The sequence below is a fragment of the Melanerpes formicivorus genome, unplaced genomic scaffold (assembly GCF_026170545.1).
Source record: "Melanerpes formicivorus ecotype bairdi unplaced genomic scaffold, bMelFor1.0.p_v2 SCAF_158, whole genome shotgun sequence".
Lineage (NCBI taxonomy): Eukaryota > Metazoa > Chordata > Aves > Piciformes > Picidae > Melanerpes > Melanerpes formicivorus.
In genome coordinates, this window is record NW_027142510.1 from 118,237 (window position 1) to 139,195 (window position 20,959).

Consider the following 20,959-nt stretch of genomic DNA (forward strand, 5'->3'; position numbering starts at 1 on the left):
GGGAAGAGCTCGAGCAGAAGCCTAAGCCTCATAAGGACTTTCTCCTGGATCACACTATGGGAAAAGGCAGCGTGGGTCTGGGCTGCTCCTTTTGCTTTGTGTCTGCTTGGCCCAGAAAACACACTTCTTCCAGCTGCTTAGGAATGGCTGCACCCACTGCAAGGGAAGGGCCAGCCCAGAGCTCTGGGCACCGTTCTGACTGTCTGCAGGGGTCCGGGGGGTGGTCTGCAGAGGTCACAGAGTCCTGTAGAGGAGGTACACAGGTACCTGCAGAAGTCTGCAGGGTTGTGTTGATGTCTGTAGAGCTGTGCAGATGTCTACAGGGGTCTGTGGCTATCTGCTAATGTCTGTAGAGGTCTGCAGTGGTCTGTAGGGGTCCATCATGGTCCACCAGGTTCTGCAGGGGTCTGCTGGCACTGCAGGAGTTGACAGGGTTCTGCAGGGGAACAAGTTCTGCCCTGCAAGAGCAGTCAGGGACTGGCACTGGCTGCCCAGGGCGGGTGGTGGAGTTCCCATCTGTGGAGGTGTTGAAGAAACCTGGGGCCAGGGCTTGGTGGCCACGGTGGTGCTGGGTTGATGTTGGAGTGGATGACCTTGGAGGTCTGAAAAGAACAGAGGTGCAGCTTCACCTGCCTCAAAGAACAATTTTATTGTTGATTCCTTTTCCCAGCCCTGCAGAAAGGCTCAAATCTACCCCAGCTCCAGGAGGATGTGGCTACAGGTAGAGGTGTGGGAGGTTCATGTTTTGTCTGCTGGAAGGCCCTTGATGACTTCATGAGCAAAGGAAGCTTTGCAAGGGGCAGGACACTCCTGCTCTGGGCAAGCTCATGGAATGTATCCTTCTGGGGGGGGGGGGGTTATCTAGGACCAGCTTCTTCACCCAAGTGCCACTAAAGCAGCCAGAGAGTCCTTAAAATCCTTGGAACTGAGTGACTGCAGAGGGCTTTGTGCAAGGGGAAGGAGTGGAGACCATGAGCTGAGTGTCACATCTCAGAGGATTCCCTTGGCTGCCTCAGAGGGAGGAGGAAGTGGAGCCTCTGTGGCTTAGCCTGGTGGAAGTCTCAACTGAGAGAGGGGACAAAGTTCCAAATGACCCAAGTTCACCTCTAGGAAAGAGGAGTGGAGGGTGGAGAAAGGAGGGAGGGAGGAAAGCAAGAGGAAGCAAGGAAAGCCCAGAAGCAAAAGGCTGCTGGCAAGGCCTAGAGCCAGATGTCAGAGGTGCAGTCTCCACCAGGGTAGCGAATCTCATGAGCCAGGACAGGCCCATCAGGTTCCTTCCCAAAATCCACCAGGAAGTTTGGATTCACTTTCAAGCCACCTCTGTCAGAGTCCACATCAATCTGCAGCATAACAGATCCCTGCCTGGGGAAGAGAAGGAAATGGAGCTTGGGAGAAGGGAGCTTGTGCTCCTTGCTGTGCCCCTGCGGATCTGGGCAGGGTTTGCTGGAAAAGGGGAAGAATCCCAGCACCCAAATGGTCCTCAGCAGGCCACCAAGGGGCGCTGCAGCACCTCAGGGAGAGCTGCAAGCTCCAGGCAGAAATGGGGAAGGCTCTGGAGAACAGGACTGGGGACCTGGGTGTGGTTGGTCTGGAGAAGGGGAGGCTGAGGGAGACCCCACTGTTTCCTCCCTGAGGGGAGGCTGGAGACAGCGGGGGGTTGGGTTCTTCTGCCAAGAAACAAGGGACAGGACAAGAGGAGATGAACTCAAGTTGCCCCAGGGGAGGTTCAGATTGGCCATGAGGAACAATTTGTGTCCTGCAGGAGTGGTCAGGGCCTGGCACAGGCTGCCCAGGGAGGTGGTGGAGTCCCCATCCCTGGAGGGGTTCCAGAGCCCTGTGGCCATGGCAGCTGGGCCCTGGTGGTGCTGATGTTGGAGTGGATGACCTTGGACATCTTCTCCAACCCAATCAATGCCTTGATTCTGTGAATTAGGGACCCTGAGCAGCTACTGCTGTGACAGGAACAGAGAGGCTGTGCAGAGCCCTTCTGTGCCCATCTGCAAGAGCTTCTCCTTCCTTTCATTCCAGAGTGGAACCACAGAATGGTTGGGGTTGGAAGAGGCATCTGGAGACCATCCAGCCCACCCCACCTCCTCTTGCCAAAGCAGGATCACCCAGGGCAGCTCACACAGGAACACATCCAGATGGGTCCTGGAAGTCTCCAGAGAAGGAGCAGACTCCTCCTGCCACCCTCACCTAGAGGTGGAGCCAGGCTCTTTGGTGAAGCCCACTCTGCCCACCAGCTGGTGCAGGAACACCTCCAGCTCCATCACCTCTTGTCCCCTCACCCCTGTTGCCCACAGGGCTCTTACTTGACAAGCTCTGGGTAGAACTGCTTGTCCCAGCCACTGTAGAGAGAGGTGGTGACATACAGCCTCTTCCCATCCAAGCTAAGCTGGATCATCTGGGGGCCACCTGGCACTTTCTTCCCCTAAAATTGAAGCAGAGAACAAGGTGCTGCAGGTGAGCTGCCAAAGAAATGCAGCAGTAAGGCAACAGCAACCAGCAGCCCAGAGCCAGCGCTCTGCTGGGCTGAGGCCAAAGCAGGGAAAGCAGGGAGGGGATTCTGCCCCTCTGCTCTACTCTTCTCAGACCCCACCTGCAGCACTGCTGGGGCCCCCAGCACAAGAGAGACTTGGAGCTGCTGGAGAGGGGCCAGAGGAGGCCACCAAGATGAGCAGAAGTCTGCAGAACCTCCCCTGTGGGGACAGGCTGGGAGAGCTGGGGCTGTTCAGCCTGGAGAAGAGAAGGCTCCAGGGAGACCTTAGAGCTGAAGAGGCTCCAGGAGAGCTGGGAAGGGACTTTGGACAAGGGCTGGGAGTGCCAGGATAAGAGGCAATGGCTTTGAGCTGGGAGAAGGGAGACTGAGCCTGGAGATGAGGAAGAAATTCTTGAGAGTGAGGCTGGGGAGAGCCTGGCACAGGCTGCCCAGGGAGGCTGTGGCTGCCTCCTGCCTGGAGGAGTTCAAGGCCAGGCTGGATGAGGCCCTGAGCAAGCTGGGTTGGTGGCAGGGGTCCCTGCCCATGGCAGGGGGTTGGAGCTGGCTGAGCTTTGAGGCCCCTTCCAACCCAACCACAACTCTATGACCTGACAGAAGCAGTCATGGCAGAAGTAAGGGCTGAAGGGTTCCTGCTGCTGTACTGGGCCAGAAAGGTCAGAAAACAGCCAAGGGGTGGGTGGCCCAACAGAGTGACAAGTAAGGACAGGTCTGTACTGCAGCTGGGCCACACACTGCAGCCAGTGGAGCTTCCTGAAACTGCTTTTGGTGGCCAAAAGATCTTAGCTGTGACCACATTCAGTCCATGACCACAGGTACCTCCCTTGGCAGTGGGGGACATCAATGGACACAGACAAGGAGCAGGGACAATTAATGTTCTGTCATTTGTCACACATCAGAATGAGCTGGTTCAGGGCTTCAAGCATCCACTGCTGCAGTGGTGGCAGAAGGGTGAGTGCAGACTGAGTCAGCTGCTTGACAGAAGCAGGGAAGATGCCATGACTCAGGCTTCAGGGCACTTGAACAGCTTGTCCTGCTCCAGCAGGAACCCAGAAGACCACCAGGAGCCACCAGCATCCTGCCCAGGTTGTTGCTCTGAGGCACAAGCCAGCTCAGACACAGCTGCACAGGGTACAGGAGTAACCAAGGAGCAAGGGGGAGGTGGCACATGGGTCAATGAGATCACTGAGAAAGTGGAGCAGGAAAACTCACCTGGATCACAAAGGGCTCTGGCTGGCACTGCAGCTCCTTGTCCTCCACCACAGTCACAGCCCCACCTTTAGTGATGCTGCCTCCCAGGAACACCTGGAGCACAGGAATGGAGCAGGGGAGGCCACCACAGGAAGGAGACAGCAAGATGGTTACAACATGCAAACAAAACTCTCAAGAAACTGGGGGTGCTGGGTGCAAGCAGCTGGGGAAGAGCCAGGGGGTGCCCAGGTGGCAAAGAAGGCCACCAGCAGCCTGGCCTGGAACAGCTACAGTGTGGCCAGCAGGAGCAGGGCACAGGAGAGGAGAAGGCGCCAAAGAGACCTTCTTGTGGCCTTCCAGGATCTGCAGGGGGCTCCAAGAAAGCTGGGGAGGGACTTTTGAGGGTGTCAGGGAGGGAGAGGGCTGGGGGGGATGGAGCAAAACTGGAAGTGGGGAGATTGAGATTAGATGTGAGGAAGAAGTTGTTCCCCAGGAGGGTGGTGAGAGCCTGGCACAGGCTGCCCAGGGAGGTGGTGGAAGCCTCAGCCCTGGAGGTGTTGGCAGCCAGACTGGAGGTGGCTGTGAGCAGCCTGCTGGGGTGTGAGGTGTCCCTGGCCAGGGCAGGGGAGTTGGAGCTGGCTGAGCCTTGAGGTCCCTTCCAACCCTGACAATTCTGTGACTCTATGATTGTGCCCCTGGGCTGGGCACTGCTGAGGCCACAGCTGCAAGCCTGGGGTCAGGGTTGGGCTCCTCACTGCCAGAAGGACATCAAGGGCTGGAGCAGGGCCAGAGAAGGGCAACAGAGCTGGAGAAGGGTCTGGAGAACCACAGTCTCACAGTGTCACAGTCTCACCAAGCTTGGAAGAGACCTCGAGGATCATAGAGTCCAACCTATCACCACAGACCTCATGACCAGACCATGGCACCCAGTGCCACATCCAATCCCCTCCTGAACACCTCCAGGGATGGGGACTCCACCACCTCCCTGGGCAGCACATCCCAATGACCAACAACTCCCACTGGGAAGAACTTTCTCCTCACCTCCAGCCTAAACCTCCCCTGGCACAGCTTGAGACTGTGTCCTCTTGTTCTGGTGCTGGGTGCCTGGGAGAAGAGACCAACCCCCACCTGGCTACAACCTCCCTGCAGGGAGTTGCAGAGAGCAAGAAGGTCTCCCCTGAGCCTCCTCTTCTCCAGGCTGAGCAACCCCAGCTCCCTCAGCCTCTCCTCACAGGGCTGTGCTCCAGACCCCTCCCCAGCCTTGTTGCCCTTCTCTGGACACCTTCAAGTCTCTCAATGTCCTTCTTAAACTGAGGAGCCCAGAACTGGACACAGTACTCAAGGTGTGGCCTAACCAATGCAGAGTCCAGGGGCACAATGAATTCCCTGCTCCTGCTGGCCACACTATTCCTAATGCAGGCCAGGATGCCATTGGCCCTCTTGGCCACCTGGGCACACTGCTGGCTCATGTTTAGGCAGCTGTCAATCAGCACCCCCAGGTCCCTCTGTGTTTGGGAGCTCTCCAAATATCCCCAGGCCCCACCACGGTGGCCATGGTGGGGTTGACATCGGATTGAATGACCTTAGGAGGTCTTCTCCAACCCAACCAATTCTATCATTCTATGATTTCCTTCTCTCAAGAGAGAGGGAAAGCAGCAGCCTGCACTGCTGTGGTGTGTGGCAGGCCCTCTGCTGCTGCCTCACCTGCCCCACCAGCCTGGGTCTGCGGGTGTCAGAGATGTCGTACTGGCGGATGTCGCCGTGCAGCCAGTTGCTGAAGTACAGGAACCTGTCGTCCAGGGAGATCAGGATGTCAGTGATGAGACCTGCAAGGAAAGAGGCAGCAGGACAGCCAGGAAATGGTCAGGACCAGCAGCAGCCAAGAGCACAAAGGTGATTGATGTCTGCCAAAGTTCTGCTCATAGGAGCTTCAGAAGAAAGCATTCAGAGACAAACAGGGGAGGAAACGGCCTGAGATTGCCCCAGGGGAGGGTCAGGTTGGCCATGAGGAATCTGTCTCTTGAAAGAGTGGTCAAGGACTGGCACAGGCTGCCCAGGGAGGTGCTGGAGTTCCATCCCTGGAGGTGTTCAAGAAACCTGTGGCAATGGCACCTGGGGCCAGGGTGGGGTTGGGTTGATGGTTGGACTTCTCCAGAGGTCTTCTCTGACCTTGGGAAACCCAAAGGAGCTCCAGGCTCTGCCAGAACTCCCAGGAACATTCCTGGACACTGGGATCTCATCTGAAGGGCCCAAACTCCAAGAGAAACTGTGGTGGGTTGGAAGGGTAAGGCCAAGAAGCCTCCTCCCTTCCCCCTTGTAAGTAAGGGGAAAGAAAAAAAAATTGAAGGGAAAGGAAAAAAAAACTCACAAGCTGAATTAGCAAAGCAGTGGAGCTTTACATTTACAAAGCAATGAAGGATATGCAGGGGAATATTTACAAATTTACAATATCTACAATATATACAAAGATATACAACAAAGTAGCACAGAAATGAGAGTTCCCCCCTCTGCTGAGGGGGGTTTCCCACCTCCGCTCTCCCCTCTTTCCCCCTTTCCCCAGAGTGGGATAGAAAGAGAAAGAAAAGAGAGAAAAAAAAAATGTTAGAAGCAGTTTGTGTTAATTGGAAGGGAGTTAATACCGGCCTTTATCTGGTCTTCAAGGCCGAGGCCTTGGCAGAAAGCCCAGCACAGAGAGAGCTGCAGCACGAAGAAGAGGCGGAAGCAAGACTGAAGATAGAGTGCCGGAGTGCCCAGTTCACTCCCAGCTCACTCCCAGTTCAGAAGATGCTTCCTTCCACTCTTCCAATGAAATTAGTTTAGATTATTCTTTCCGTTTACCAACTTCCGTCCACCATATTCCCTTTCTTAAGGGGACAACGTCAACCGGCCACAGGAACCAACTTCAAGCACTGAGCTGTGTGGAAGCAGGGGTCTAGCCATCTTCTGCTTGGTAGCTCATGAGCCAGGCTAACCTGGCTGCAGCAGGAGATGGATCACATCCACATGGATCTTGGAAGTTTCCAGAGAGGGAGACTCCACAACCCCTCTGGGCAGCCTGCTCCAAGCCTCCAGCACTCTCACACAAGCCAAGCCAGGGGAGCACTCTTAGGGGTGGGGGGGGTTTGCCATTTGTGGTGAGAGCTTGCAGAAGGCTCACCTGTACAAAGGAACTGGAGAGGACACCACCCAAAGGTGATCCACACACTCACCAGGCATGTCAGGGAGCAGCCAGCCCTTCACCTTCTTGTTGGGTACTTCAATCACCTTTTCTGCTGCCCAGTCTCCCTTCTGCAGGAGGCACAGGAGAGAGAATCATAGAATCAACCAGCTTGGAAAAACCTCAAAGATCATCAAGTCCAAGCTGTCACCCAACACCTCATGACTAGACCATGGCACCAAGTGCCACATCCAATCCCCTCCTGAACACCTCCAGGGATGGGGACTCCACCACCTCCCTGGGCAGCACATCCCAATGACCAACAACTCTCTCTGGGAAGAACTTTCTCCTCACCTCCAGCCTAAACCTCCCCTGGCACAGCTTGAGACTGTGTCCTCTTGTTCTGGTGCTGGGTGCCTGGGAGAAGAGACCAACCCCCACCTGGCTACAGCCTCCTTTCAGGGAGTTGTAGGGAGCAAGAAGGTCTCCCCTGAGCCTCCTCTTCTCCAGGCTGAGCAACCCCAGCTCCCTCAGCCTCTCCTCACAGGGCTGTGCTCCAGACCCCTCCCCAGCTTTGTTGCCCTTCTCTGGACACCTTCCAGCAGCTCAACCTCCTTCCTAACCTGAGTAGCTCAGAGTGCTGCTGTCCAAGCCAGGGGCTGACAGCTTGGCCAGGAGTTTGCTGTGGGGTATGGTGTCAAAGGCCCTGCTGAAGCCCAGGCAAAGTTCCCCCACAGCCTGCCCCACATCCACCAGGCAGTCAGCTGGGCATGGAAGGAGCTCAGGTTGGAGAGGCAGGATCTGCCCTTCCTGAATCCATGTTGGCTGGGCCTGAGCCCTTGGCCATCCTTCAGGTGCACAGTGATTGCCCCCAAGATGATTTGCTCCATCATTTCCCCTGGCACTGAGGTCAGGCTGCCAGGCCTGGAGTTTCCAGGTTCCTCCATCTGACCCTGACCACACTGGCCAGTTTCAGTCATCTGAGACCTGAGGGCTGAGGGTTATTAGGGACAATTTCTGTCCTGCCAGTGGTCAGGCACTGGCAGAGGCTGCCCAGGGAGGTGGTGGAGTCCCCATCACTGGAGCTGTTCAAATTATGTAGACATGGCATTGGGGTCATGGTTGGTGGCCATGGTGGTGTTGGGTTGATGTTGGACTGGCTGCTCTTAGAAAACCCAACAGAAACCATTCCATGATTCTGATTCCCTCACCAAGCCCTGGCACTGGAGGCCCCAGGCTCACCTCACTTCCATGGCAGCCTGGTGCTGCTCACCATCTGCTCCTCTGCCTTCAGCCCCCCCTGCTCCAGTCCCTGATCCTCTTTTGGCAGTTGGGAAGAAGGTTTGGTGGTGTTGGGCTGCTGGATGATCTTAGAGGGCTTCTTCCAGCTTCAGGACCCTTTGGTCACTGGGCGGAGGGCGGAGAGGCAAAGGGTGCAGGGGCCTGGCCAGGCTGTGTACCAGGGTGCTGTGCACACTGCAGGAGAGTTGGCAGAGGTGAGGATGGCACCTCCACCGAGGCTGTCCGTGATGCCTCTCCACACCACCACCTCAACAGGTCTCTGTGCCTGCTGATCTCCTGCAGCTTGGGGTCCTGACAACAGCTTCACTGCCCGTCCATGGCTCCATCACCTTCCCTCCCTCCTGGGCCTCCAGCTCTTCCCTGGCAGCACCCCCTGGCACTGGGAACCTGTTTCACATCCACCTGACAGCTTGGGGAGGAGAAGCAGCCTCTGAGGCTAACCTGCATCCCCTTCCTCAGCACAAGTGTGGATGAGGTTGCCTCAAGTGGTCTCCAATGCTCCTAACCACTGGCAGGAGCATTTCTTCTTTCTTCTCCTCTTTCACAGCATGGTTTGGGTTGGAAGGGGCCTCAAAGTTCATTCAGTTTCAACCCCCTACCACAGGCAGGGACACCTCCCACCAGCCCAGGCTGCTCAAGTATCATAGTATCACTCAGGACTGGAAGGGACCACAAGGATCATCTAGTTCCAACCCCCCTGCCCTGGGCAGGGACACCCCACACTAGATCAGCCTGCCCAGAGCCTCATCCAGCCTGCTCTTAAACACCTCCAGGGCTGGGGCCCCAACCACCTGCCTGGCCAACCCATTCAAGGGCTTCACCACTCTCATGGGGAAGAACTTCCTCCTCATCTCCAGCCTGAATCTCCCCACCTCCAGCTTCCTTCCACTGATACAATTAGCTCTTTTTTTTTTTTTCTGATGGTAACCATTGTCCTTTCCACACCATAATGCTGAGGTTTCCTGTCCAGCCAGCTGAGGGCCACCCGAACATCCCCTGTGCCCATGCCTCCCATCCCCTCGAGCAGGTCCTGGCTCCGGAGAGCTGACCGCTGCAGGGCGCTTTGGAAGCTAACTCAGCTGTCTGTGGCAGATGCACTTGCCTGCAGCAATGCTCTCTGCACAGCAGGGAGTTCTGCTTGCAGGTCTCTGGGTGCTGTTGGGACACAAAGCACACTTCAGTATGCTGCTTCCCCTCCGCTGGGACTGCCTTCTTCGCACAGAGCTCACAGGCACTAAGAATGCATTCCTGTTGCCTCCCAGCTGGCAGCAGGGAAGGTGCAGTGAGACAGCAATGCTTTGGAAGAGAGGGCCTTGAAAACCTTTCCTCTGAGACCTATCCTATGAGGACAGACTGAAGGAGTTGGGGCTGTTCAGTCTGGAGGAGAGAAGGCTCCGAGGTGACCTCATTGTGACCTTCCAGTATCTGAAGGGGGCTACAGGAAGGCTGGGGAGGGACTGCTCAGGATCTCAGGGAGTGATAGGACTAGGGGGAATGGAATGAAGCTGGAGGTGGGGAGATTCAGGCTGGATGTGAGGAGGATGAGAGTGGTGAAGCCCTGGAATGGGTTGGCCAGGCAGGTGGTTGAGGCCCCAGCCCTGGAGGTGTTTAAGCCCAGGCTGGCTGAGGCTCTGGCCAGGCTGATCTAGTGTGGGGTGTCCCTGTCCATGGCAGGAGGGTTGGAACTGGATGATTCTTGTGGTCCCTTCCAACCCTGACTGATACTGTGATACTCTTGTCTCCACTTACTATCACAAGGCCTCCTCCAGCCTGGCCTTGGGGGGCAGGGGGCAGCCAGAACCTCCCTGGGCAAGCCGGTGCAGGGCCTCCTCCCCCACACTCACCTCTGTCTTGTAGAAGCGCTGCACAGCCCCGCTCAGAGCACAGCCAACAAAGCCTTCTGCAGCCTCTGGGTTGTGGAGGAAGCGAATCTCCAGAGGGATGGAGCCCCTCCCCACCTCCACTGCCTGGAGGAAGCGGTGGCTGCTCCAGTCCCACACGTTGATGTGGCTGCCGTAGTGCCCTGGTGGGGCAGGTGAAAATAAGGCCAGGAAAGGCAATTTTAACCCCAGAGAGATAAAAGCCTTTCTCTTTGGAAGAGCACAGCCAAACCCTCCCTCACCTCTCTCCACATCAGCTGGGTCGAAGCCATCTGCCAAGACTTTGGGGGGGGCCCACTCGGTGCTCAGCAGGACGTTGTGGCGGGGTTGATACCAGAAATCATAGCCCAGGCTGGGCAGCTTCTCCCCTTTCTCCCAGTTCCCTTTCACCTCAAAGGTTTCCCCATCCAGCAGGATGAAGCCAGCTGGTAGAGAAAGCAGAGAGAGAGGTTTGAAGCCACCCTGCAGAGATTCACAGCTTTAAATAAAGTCAAGCATAGAGGTTGGGGTTCAGAACAGGCTGCAAAAGGCAGCTCTGTGCTTGAGGAAAAGGTTGGGATCAGAGGATGGTAGAGGTGGGAAGGGAGCTCTGGAGATCATCTCCTTCAAGCCCCCTGCTCCAGCAGGGCACCCACAGCAGCTTGCCCAGCAGCACAGTGCCCAGGGGGTGTGCAAGCTCTCCACACCAGGAGACTCCACAACCTCTCTGGGCAGTCTGCTCCAGACCTCCAGCAGCCTCACACCAAACAACTTTCTCCTCCTGCCCTCCACTTTGTGCCCCTTGCCCCTTGGCCTGGCCCTGGGCACCACTGAGCAGATGCCAGCCCCAGCCTCTTGCCCCCCACAGCCCCTGCAGCTCTTGCTGAGCATTCAGCAAATCCCCTCTGGGACTGCTCCCCTCCAGCCTCTCAGCCTCAGGCCTCTCAGCCTTTGCTCCTCACAGAGCTGCTCCAGGCCCCTCAGCAGCTTCCCAGCCTCCTCTGGACTCTCTCCAGTAGCTCCCAGGCCCTCTGCAGCTGAGTTTTAAGCAGAAGACAGAATCTAAACTAGCTCAAGAGGTTTGAGGCAAACAGGACTTCAGGGTGGCACCAGAATTTCTCCTGGCCACGTCACAAGCACTAAGCTGCCACAGGCTGCAGGTCTTCCTTGCTCTGTGCTGAAAGGGATCCCAGTGGAATGTTCATGGAATGGCTCAGGTTGGAAGGGACCTCAGAGATCATCCAGTTCCAACACCAGTCCAGGCTGCTCAAGGCCCCATCCAACCTGGCCTTGAACACCCCCCAGGGGAGGCAACCCACTCCTGAGTCTCCCTATCCTGGTACTGGAGAACTTTTTCCTCAGCTCCAAACCACTTCCCCTTGTCTCCAGAAACCCTCAGGAAAACTCCCTCTGCAGGATCCCTGCAGGTCCTGCAGCAGCTCTGAGGTCTCCCTGGAGCCTTCTCTCCAGGCTGCACAGCCCCAGCTCCCTCAGCCTGGCCTCATAGCAGAGCTGCTCCAGCCCTTGGATCATCTTTGTGGCCTCCTCTGGACTCTCTTCAGCAGCTCTGTGTCCTTCTGCTGCTGGGGACAGCAGAGCTGGAGGCAGGATTGGAGGTGAGGTCTCAGCAGAGTCCCAGGTGCAGGATCCCCTCCTCTTGCCCTGCTGCTCACACTGCTCTGGATCCAGCCCAGCACACAGCTGCCTGCTGGGCTGCAGGAGGGCATTGCCAACCCATGGTGATGGTTTCTCACTCCTAAGCCCTGGAGTTGGCTCTCTTCAGTGAGCCCTGGAAGCTGAACTCATCTCCAGCCCCCCAGAGGTTCCTCCACAGCAGCTCCAAGCTGCTGTGGCAGAGCAGGGACGATAGCTGGTGGCTGAAGTGTTGCTTCTGCTGTTAGCTAAAGGGCTGGCTTGGAGATCTCAGAGGAGGTCTTCACAAGTCCTCTAGCTCTGGGAGCAGGACCCTGCCACACTGAGTCCCTTTCTGGAGGACCAAGGGATGATAAATACCTTTTCCATTGCCAGCAGGGTCTCCCAGGCAGCTGATCAAGATGTCACCACTGCCCAGACAGTGAGAAGTGTGAGGATTTGCCAGGTTCCCCTTCCAGAACAACTCCACTGGCTCAACAATCTGGAATGCAGACAGAGAATGGCTGTCAGCTCCCCTGACCACTGCAGGATACCAGCCCCAGAGTTCAGCTTTCAGAATGAGGAAGGAACAGGAAGGGTTCACATGTGAGAGGGAGGCCTTTGGTGCTTTGAGTTCCTGCCACCTCCTGTCTTCTCCTCTGCCCTCTGGGCCATCCAGGACATTGATTCATTCTCCTCAAGAACATAAACAGCAGGAGCTGAGGGGGTTAAACCCAGCCTGAATCATGCAGCAGGAAGACCCTGACTGGAGGAAAGAATTCTTGAGAGTGAGCATGGGGAGACCCTGCAACAGGTTACCCAGGGAGGCTACAGCTGCCTGGAGGTGTCCAAGGCCAGGCTGGATGAGGCCTTGAGCAGCCTGGGCTGGTGGGAGGGGTCCTTGCCCATGGCAGGGGGTTGGAGCTGGATCACAGAATCATAGAAGGGACCTTAGAGATCATCTACTCCAAACCCCTTGCCAAGCCCTCTCCAGAGATGGAGACTCCACCACCTCCCTGGGCAGCCTGCTCCAGGCCTTCACCATCCTTCAGGTCCAGAAGTTCCTCCTCATGTTCAGGTGGAGCTTCTGATGGTGCAGTTTGTCCCCATGGCCCTTGGCCTGCCACTGGTCGTCACTGGTCTCACCCTCCTGTCCCCCACCCTTGCAGTATTGATCAGGATTGATCAGATCCCCCTCAGGCTGCTCCTCTCCAAGCTCCAAAGTCCCAAGTCCCTCAGCTTGTCCTCATCTCAGAGCTGTTCCAGTCCCATCAGCATCTTCACAGCCCTTTGCTGTGCCCTCTTCAGCAGTTCCCTGCCCCTCTTGAACTGGGGAGCCCAGCCCTGGCCCCAGCACTCCAGAGGTGTCCTCCCCAGGGCAGAGCAGAGGGGCAGCAGAACCTCCCTGCTTTGCTGGCCACACTCTTCTTGACACACCCAGGAGACCCTTGGGGCCTTCCTGACCAGAAGGCCACCTTGATGGCTCATGGTTACCCTGTTGTCCAACAGGACTCCCACATCCCTCCCCATGGAGCTGCCCTCCAACAGACCTTGTGGAGCCTGGGAGCTCGGGGGTCCGTCCCCACGTCCACCACATAGACGCGGGAGGAGATGAAGCTGGGCAGGATCAGTCGGTTCCTCTTCTTTGTGGCATCCCCAAAGCAGCTGCTGCAGGAATTCCACCCAGAGTGGTGCAGCTCATCCCTCAGGTTGGGCATGGGCAGGCGATGGATCACCTGCAGAGAGTCACAGAGTCAGAGACCCCCCGAGGGCATCCAGCCCACCAGACCCCGGCCCCAGCGCCACAGCCCCAGGGCTCCTCAGCACCTCCAGGCATGGGAACTCCACCACCTCCCTGGGCAGCCTCTGCCAGGGCCTGGCTACTCCTGCAGGGCACAAATTGTTCCTCATGGCCAACCTGAACCTCCCCTGGGGCAATCTCAGGCCATTTCCTCTTCCTTTGACCCTTGTCCTTTAGCAGAAGGGCCCAGCCCCCACCTGCCTCAGCCCCCTCTCAGGGAGCTGTAGAGAGCTATCAGGTCTCCCTCAGGCTCCTCTTCTCCAGCCTCACCACCCCCAGCCCAGTTCTCCAGACCCTTCCCCAGCTTCATTGCCCTGCTCCAGCCCTCAATGTCCTTCTGGCCGTGGGGAGCCCAATGTTTGTTACTCAGGAAGCAGCCCCAGGCTGAGACAGAGCTGCAGCTGGGAAGTGGGAGAAGGTTGGACGCGGTGTCTGCAGAGCCTTTGCTGCATGTCAGGTGTGCTGGTGGCTGAACCCAGACCTGGTCAGGTTGAGACTGGAGATGAGGAAGAAATTCTTGACAGTGAGGGTAGGGAGAGCCTGGCACAGGCTGCCCAGGGAGGCTGTGGCTGCCTCCCCCCTGGAGGTGTTCCAGGACAGGCTGGATGAGGCCTGGAGCAGCCTGGGCCGGTGGGAGAGGTCCCTGCCCATGGCAGAGGGTTGGAGCTGGCTGAGCTTTAAGACCCCTTCCAACCCATTCTATGAATGTATGAAACCCTGAGGTACAAGTTTGGGCTCTCCAGTTTCTGTAAAGCTGATGAATTAAGAACCAACATGAGGGGGTGGTTCTGCTGCCTCCAGCTCCAGCCAGGATCTCTCCAGAGAGCTCAGGCTGCACCCTCACACCAAAGCAAGGTGGGGCTGGAAGGGATCTTTGGAGCTCATCCACTGCAACCCCAGTGCCTGGGCATGGGCACCCAGGGCAGCTCACACAGGAACACTGGAGGAGAGAAGGCTCTGAGGAGACCTCCTTGTGGCCTTCCAGGATCTGAAGGGGGCTGCAGGGAGGCTGGGGAAGGACTGCTCAGGATCTCAGGTAGTGATAGGACTAGGGGGGATGGAATGAAGCTGGAGGTGGGGAGATTCAGGCTGGAGGTGAGGAGGAAGTTCTTCACCAACCTGGAATGGGTTGGCCAGGGAGGTGGTTGGGGCCCTGTCCCTGGAGGTGTTTAAGCCCAGGCTGGATGAGGCTCTGGGCAGCCTGCTCTAGTGTGGGGTGTCCCTGCCCATGGCAGGGGGGTTGGGACTGGCTGATCCTTGTGGTCCCTTCCAGCCCTGACTGATCCTGTGATTATCTGGATACTGTGATACATCCAGGTACAGTTGGAAGCTCTCCACACCAGGAGACTCCACAACCTCTCAGGGCAGCCTGCTCCAGGCCTCCAGCACCCTCACACCAAACAACTTTCTCCTCCTCCTGCTCAGCCAGAACCTCCTGGCCTCCACCTCGTGCCCCTTGCCCCCCTGTCCCATCACAGGCCACCACTGACAGAGCTTGGCCCCTTCCTCCTGCCCCCCACCCTTCAGCTGTTTGCAAACACTGCTCAGCTCCATGCTTCTGCCCAAAACTGAAGAGGTGACAGCAAATATCCAACCCTGGCCTGGGGGCCACCCTACCTGACAGTAGCTTGGGGATTTGGGGTCCACATCCACAGTGGCCAGGTAGTCAGGCTTGTCCCTGCCAGTGTTCCTGTAGATGCAGGGCACGTAGACAATCTCCTCCCGGGGCCCTTGCAAGGCACAACTCTTGTTAGTGACACCCAGAAACCACTTCCCAACAAGCTGTGCCCAGCCTGGAGGCAATTCTCCCTGGCTTTAACCTCCTCCTCTCTAAACTGAGGATTCCCCATGGTGCAGAGCCACACCAGGAGTGAGTGGCTGGAGCAACCAGAGGGTGACCCAGCAGTGGGGCTGTGCCTACCTACTGCAGGAGCCTCTGGGGCTGCTCTGGGCTCTTTTCCTGGAGCAGGGCAGTGCTGGTGACCACCCTGCCATGGCAAGCTTCTCCCTCCCCTGGTGGCCCAAGTGGTAGCTGTCCAATGTTCAGTCCACCTCTGCCAAAAGCCTGCTCAGGACAAGGCTGAAGCTCTCCAAGGCCTCAGAGAGCAGTTCTGCCACCATGAAAGGCTCCAGCAGAATGCCTCAGGAGCTTTGGTGAGGGTCAGGATTTAGCCAGGCACTGCTGAGAAGAGCAGATGCTTCCTGGGGAGAGGAGGGGATCCTCTCCTGCAGCTGTAAGTGGATGAGAATCTTGCACTAACCTCTTGCCACACAAAACCCTGACTCCTCCTTCCCCCTCTGGTGTCCTAATGGGCATTGTTGTCATGGCAGAACCTAAGGGGTGCACCTAAAGGTCTCCATCCCAGCTGGAGGACGGTTTAGGTCAACCTCTTGCCCCAGTGTTCTTAAAGCAAATCCATTCTTTGCAGCATGGGAAGACAGGAGAAGTGGTGTGGCAGCACTTCAAACCTCAGCAGGACTCAGGGTAAGAGCTCAAAGGCTCTGCCCAGAGCTTGGCTGCCAAAGGAACCAAACTCTTCTGCTCTTTGAAGTCTCTTTGGCCTTGCTCATCAATGAGCCACCCCAGAAGGCATCTTTGAACTTGAGACCATCCTCTGCTGATGGCCTGGCTTTGGAGCAGACATCCCAGTACTTGCCTTTCATGGCATCCAGAGGAGTTGCATATCCTGGGCCACAGGCTCCACATTCTGCTGATTGGAGGAGAAAACAGACAAGTCTTTAGATCTGCAGCCCACTTCCCCCAGCTGGGGCTTGGGCTTGCATTCAACTCTTAGACCCCATCCTCACCCTGCCAAGGACCCCAGAGTCTTGCTGACTCCCCCCAGTGCTGAGGTTCCTTGAGCTGCTGAAAATAAACCTGCTGGCAGGAATGGGCTGGGTTGGAAGGGACCTTTAAAGGTCATCCAGGCCAAGCCTCAGCATTTAGGTTGAACAGAGCCCTAAAGGTCATTGAGTCCAACCATTAAGCCAGCACTGCCAAGGCCACCACTGGAGACTCAGGCTTCATCCTGTCCTTGGGATGGACCCCACTGTGGGCAGCCCTTCCTGAGCAAGGAGGGAGTCACATCCTGCCCAGCCTGCCCTCCACTTTGACAACATCTCTGATCCCTCCCAGGGAAAGTGATGCTGCCTCCCAGAACACCTGGAGCACAGAATGGGACAGGAGAAGCCACCAAGGAAGGAGACAGCAAGGTGGTGACAATACCCAAGCAAAACTCTCAAGAACCTGGGGGTGCTGCTTGCCAGCAGTTGGAGAGGAGCCAGGGGTGCCCAGGGGGCCAGGAAGGGCAGCAGCAACCTGGCCTGAAGCAGCCACAGTGTGGGCAGCAGGAGCAGGGCAGGGATGGTGCCCCTGGGCTGGGCACTGGGGAGGCCACAGCTGCAATACTGGGGTCAGCTTCGGGCTCTTTGCTGCCAGAAAGACTTTGAGGGCTGGAGCAGGGCCAGGGAAGGGCAATGAAGCTTAAATCCATCAGCCCCTGTCTCATCCTTCCAGGTCTTTGTCTCCTTGTGTGGAGAGCCTCCAACCCCACCTGGCTGTGTCCCTGTATGACCTGCCCTGGCTGCCCCTGCTTTGGCAGGGGGCTGAGCTGGATGATCTCCAGAGGTCCCTTCCAGCAGCACCATCCCATGAGTCTATGATGAATGTTCCCTTTTCATTCTCCACACACACATCTCTTCCTGCTTTCTCTCTGATCTTGTTCCAACCCTCTTTTGTTCTCCAACTGCCTGCAGATACCTGCTGAGGCCTTCCCATGCCAGGCTGTGCCAAGCTGGCTTGTAAACACAGCCTGAGAGGTTTGCCATCAGGCTGGGATCTGCAGCAACTCGTTCACAACAGCCTTTACACCACCACGATCAGCATCTGTGCTCAGGCACCTAAAACCCTCACACACTGCTCCTGGGCTGCAGCCAGAGCAGTGTGGGGAGCAGGGCAGGAGAGGGGACTCTGCCCCTTGGCTCTGCTCTGCTCAGACCTCACCTCCAATCCTGCCTCCAGCTCTGCTGTCCCCAGCAGCAGAAGGACACAGAGCTGCTGAAGAGAGCCCAGAGGAGGCCACAAAGGTGATCCAAGGGCTGGAGCAGCTCTTCTGTGAGGCCAGGATGAGGGAGCTGGGGCTGTGCAGCCTGGAGAAGGCTCCAGGGGGACCTCAGAGCTGCCTCCCAATAGCTGAAGGGATCCTACAGGAAAGTTGCAGAGGGAGTTTTCCTGAGGGTGTCTGGAGACATGACAAGGGGGAATGGTTTGGAGCTGAGGAAGTTCTTCAGTACCAGGGTGGGGAGACTCTGGAATAGGTTGCTCAAGGAAATTGTGGCTGCCCCCTCCCTGGAGGTGCTCAAGGCCAGGCTGGATGAGGCCTTGAGCAGCCTGGGCTGGTGGGAGGGGTCCCTGCCCATGGCAGGGGGTTGGAGCTGGCTGAGCTTTGAGCTCCCTTCCAACCCACTCCATGAATCTATGAAATTGGAGTTCTTGGCCAGGTTGGGGTTCCCAGCAGGGAACAAAGGAAAGGAGCAGGAAGGGCTTCTTGGTTGTGGCACTGTGGCAGCAGGGTCCCTCAGCCCTTTTCAGACAAGCTGGGAATAGAGCCAGGGCACTTCAGAGAGGCTGCTGAGGAGAGCTGTGACAATAAATGAGGCTGCTCTGCAGAGAGCCTCAGGTGAGGCAGAGCAAATCTGGGCCAAGCTTGGCTTGTTGGAGAGCATGAGTAAACAGCAGGTTCTCTGAAGTGAAGGTGTGGGCCCCAGCTGCCTAAATCCTGACAATGGAGGGAGGGTTGTGGAAGGCTCCCAGCAAACTGCTGAAGAGGCACAAACTGGGGGGGAAGGGGAGGGGGAAGCAGCCCAGCCAGGCCACAGCCATGACCAGGCACAGCCAAAGCTGCAGGTCCCTGCAGGAGAACAATTTTTCTAAGTACCAAGCAAGCAACCTTTAATGAGCTTTGGGGAGGAGAAGCCCCAGAGCTGATCCTCCACACTGCCAAGAGCACCTTGCTGCCACCAACCAGCAGCCTGCTTGAAGCTTTAAGGTAGAATCGTGGAATTGGTTTGGTTGCAAAAGGTCTTCAAGCTCATCCAGCTCAACCTTTCTCTGTCTCTTGGTGTGCAGAACTTCTCCTGATGTCCAACCTAAACAGCTCCTGCTCCAGCTCCAGACCACTGCCCCTTGTTCTGTCACTCCAAGCCCTCCTGAGCAGTCCCTCCCCAGCGCTCCTGGAGCCCCTTCAGCTGCTGGCAGGCTGCTCTGAGGTCTCCCTGGTAGCCCTTCTTCTCCAGCCTGGCCTTCTACACTTAGTGCATCCAGACCTGCTCCTGTCCTGCCTCTGAGCCCACCAAGCATCCAGGTAGACTGAGGATGGGGTTCTGCTAGTTAAAAGAGAATCCTGTTGTTGGAAAAGGCCTTTCAGATCATCTGGTCCACCCAGCCTCTAGCTCTGCCAAGGCTGGGGCTAGTCCATGGCCCTGAGTGTCACACCTCTGTGGCTCTGAAACCCCTCCAGGGGCAGGGATTCAACAGCCCCCCTGGGCAGCCTGGGCCAGTCTTTGAGCACCCTGTAAGTGAAGCATTTTCTCCTAATGGCAAACCTAAGCCCTGCTCCCCAGAGCCAGGTATTCAGTATCACTAAGGTTGGAAGAGACCTCAAAGATCATGGAGTCCAACCTGCAGCAGTTAACTCACTGCCAGGTGACCTGAGCAGAGCATGGCAGCACTGTCACCACCCCAGCTCACAAACCCCAAGGCAGAGTTTCTTGGAGGCCTTGGGCAGCCTGGGCTGGTGGGAGGTGTACCTGCCCATGGCACTGGGCTGCAACTGGCCTGGAACACCTCCAGGGAGGAGGCAGCCACAGCCTCCCTGGGCAGCCTGTGCCGGGCTCTCCCCAGCCTCACTACAGAATTTCTTCCTCATCTCCAGTCTCAATCTCCCCTCTCCCAGCTCAAAGACCTTCCCCTATCACTAGAAACCATCTCCTTCAGTCCCCTCCTTCTGCTTCCTTCCCTTGCAACCCAAACTGAGCACCCACAGCAACACCCAGGGGCTGGCACAACAAAAACCTAACCAGAAAGTTGCTGAACTCTGTTCCTCAGCTCTGCTGCCTGCTGCTTAGAGACCTTCCCAAGCACCCTCCAGGTTCACAACCAACCACAGCAGTGAGCCCAAATTCTTTGCCACTGGAGGGTGAAAAAGTGGCACTTAAAGGCAAAAAGAAAGAAGAGACAGAAAAGACAATAAAATGGCATAAACAGCAAAAAAAAGAGGCATTCGGTGGCCAAAAAGTGGCGTTTAAGGAGATAATCGGCGCCCAGCGCTGCCAGTCAACCCTTCAAAGCACAGCAGTGGCCAAGCTGAACTCCGGCCCCACGGCTCTCCCCACTGACAGCCGCCCTGGCCCCCGCCGGCTGCCTCCCCAGGGCAGCAGATCCCTCCGGGCGCGCCGCTGGATCTCTTACCCATGGCGGCTGGCAGGTGGAACGGGAGGCAGAGGAGCTGCGGGCAGAGGAGCTGCTGGCCGAGGAACCGCGGGCAGAGGAGCTGCGGGCAGAGGAGCTGCTGGCCGAGGAACTGCTGGCCGAGGAACCGCGGGCAGAGGAACCGCGGGCAGAGGAACCGCGGGCAGAGGAACTGCGGGCAGAGGAGCTGCGGGCAGCGAAGGCGCCCGGCCGGGGTCGGCGCCCGCGGCGCTGGGCGGTGCGGAGGGCAGGGAGGCTCTGCCCAAGGGGAGGATCCGGCGCAGGGGCCGCGGCCGGGCACGCAGCTCCCCAGGGCTGCTGGAGGCTGCTCTGCAGCACCTCCTTCAGCTGCTCGCGTCCCGGAGCTTTCCCGGGGTGTTTGGAACCCTCCTACTCACTGCCCCGCTGCCCAACGAGCCGGCGGCTTCCCACGGGAAGAGTTCTCTTCTCCCAGGCAGCCAGTACCAGAACAAGAGGACACAGTGTCAGGCTGTGCCAGGGGAGGTTCAGGTTGGACGTTAGGAAGAAGTTCTGCACAGAGAGGGTGATTGCCCATTGGAATGGGCTGCCTGGGGAGGTGGTGGAGTCACCATCCCTGGAGGTGTTCAGGAGGAGACTTGATGGGGTGCTTGGTGCCATGGGTTAGCTGTTTGGGTGGGTTGGATTCATTGATGGGTTGGACACGATGATCTTGAAGGTCTCTTCCAACCTGGTTTGGTTTATTCTAAATAAAGTTTATTCTAAATAAAGGTTCTGCTGAGCTCCTGATCCTGGGCAGGGCTTTAAGCTCTCCAGGAATCCAGGCAGGTCAGGGCAGGTTTGGCAGCCTCCAATGTCTCAACCCCACGCACCAGGAACCACTGTCTGGTCACTGCACATGAGCAGCAGGCTAGGGGGTGAGCTGGTGAGAAGCAGCTCCATGGAGAAGACCCTTGGAGTCCTGGGGGACAGCAAGTTCTCCCTTGGAGCAGCAAGGTGCCCTGGTGGCCAGGAAGGCCCCAAGGGTCTGCTGGGGGCATTCAGAGTGTGGCCAGCAGGGCAAAGGGAGGTT

General features: G+C 57.3%; 1 protein-coding gene across 2 annotated transcripts; it reads right to left on the reverse strand.

The window, feature by feature from the left end:
- Window positions 1-630: 630 nt before the first annotated feature.
- LOC137457063 (methanethiol oxidase-like) lies at window positions 631-20,142 on the reverse strand. 2 transcript variants are annotated; one of them, XM_068168853.1, is made up of 12 exons: window positions 19,909-20,142; window positions 16,097-16,147; window positions 15,057-15,169; window positions 13,189-13,374; window positions 12,020-12,140; window positions 10,270-10,452; window positions 9,992-10,170; window positions 6,898-6,976; window positions 5,393-5,514; window positions 3,710-3,802; window positions 2,313-2,431; window positions 631-1,362 (listed from the first exon to the last, which is right to left on the reverse strand). In XM_068168853.1, the coding sequence occupies exons 1-12, from the start codon at window positions 19,910-19,912 to the stop codon at window positions 1,200-1,202; spliced, it is 1,413 nt and encodes a 470-aa protein (XP_068024954.1). In that variant the 5' UTR covers window positions 19,913-20,142; the 3' UTR covers window positions 631-1,199. The 2 variants fall into 2 exon arrangements, with proteins under 2 accessions (XP_068024954.1, XP_068024952.1); XM_068168851.1 differs by having other exon boundaries at window positions 16,097-16,150.
- Window positions 20,143-20,959: the final 817 nt, after the last annotated feature.

Bases quoted from the DNA above. Each gene is read 5' to 3' on its own strand.
- LOC137457063 (XM_068168851.1), bottom strand. The intron at 12,141-13,188 runs GTCTGTTGGAGG...TCTGCATTCCAG, and splicing joins GAGCTCCCAGGCTCCACAAG to ATTGTTGAGCCAGTGGAGTT. The intron at 1,363-2,312 runs GTAAGAGCCCTG...TCTCTTCCCCAG, and splicing joins TTCTACCCAGAGCTTGTCAA to GCAGGGATCTGTTATGCTGC.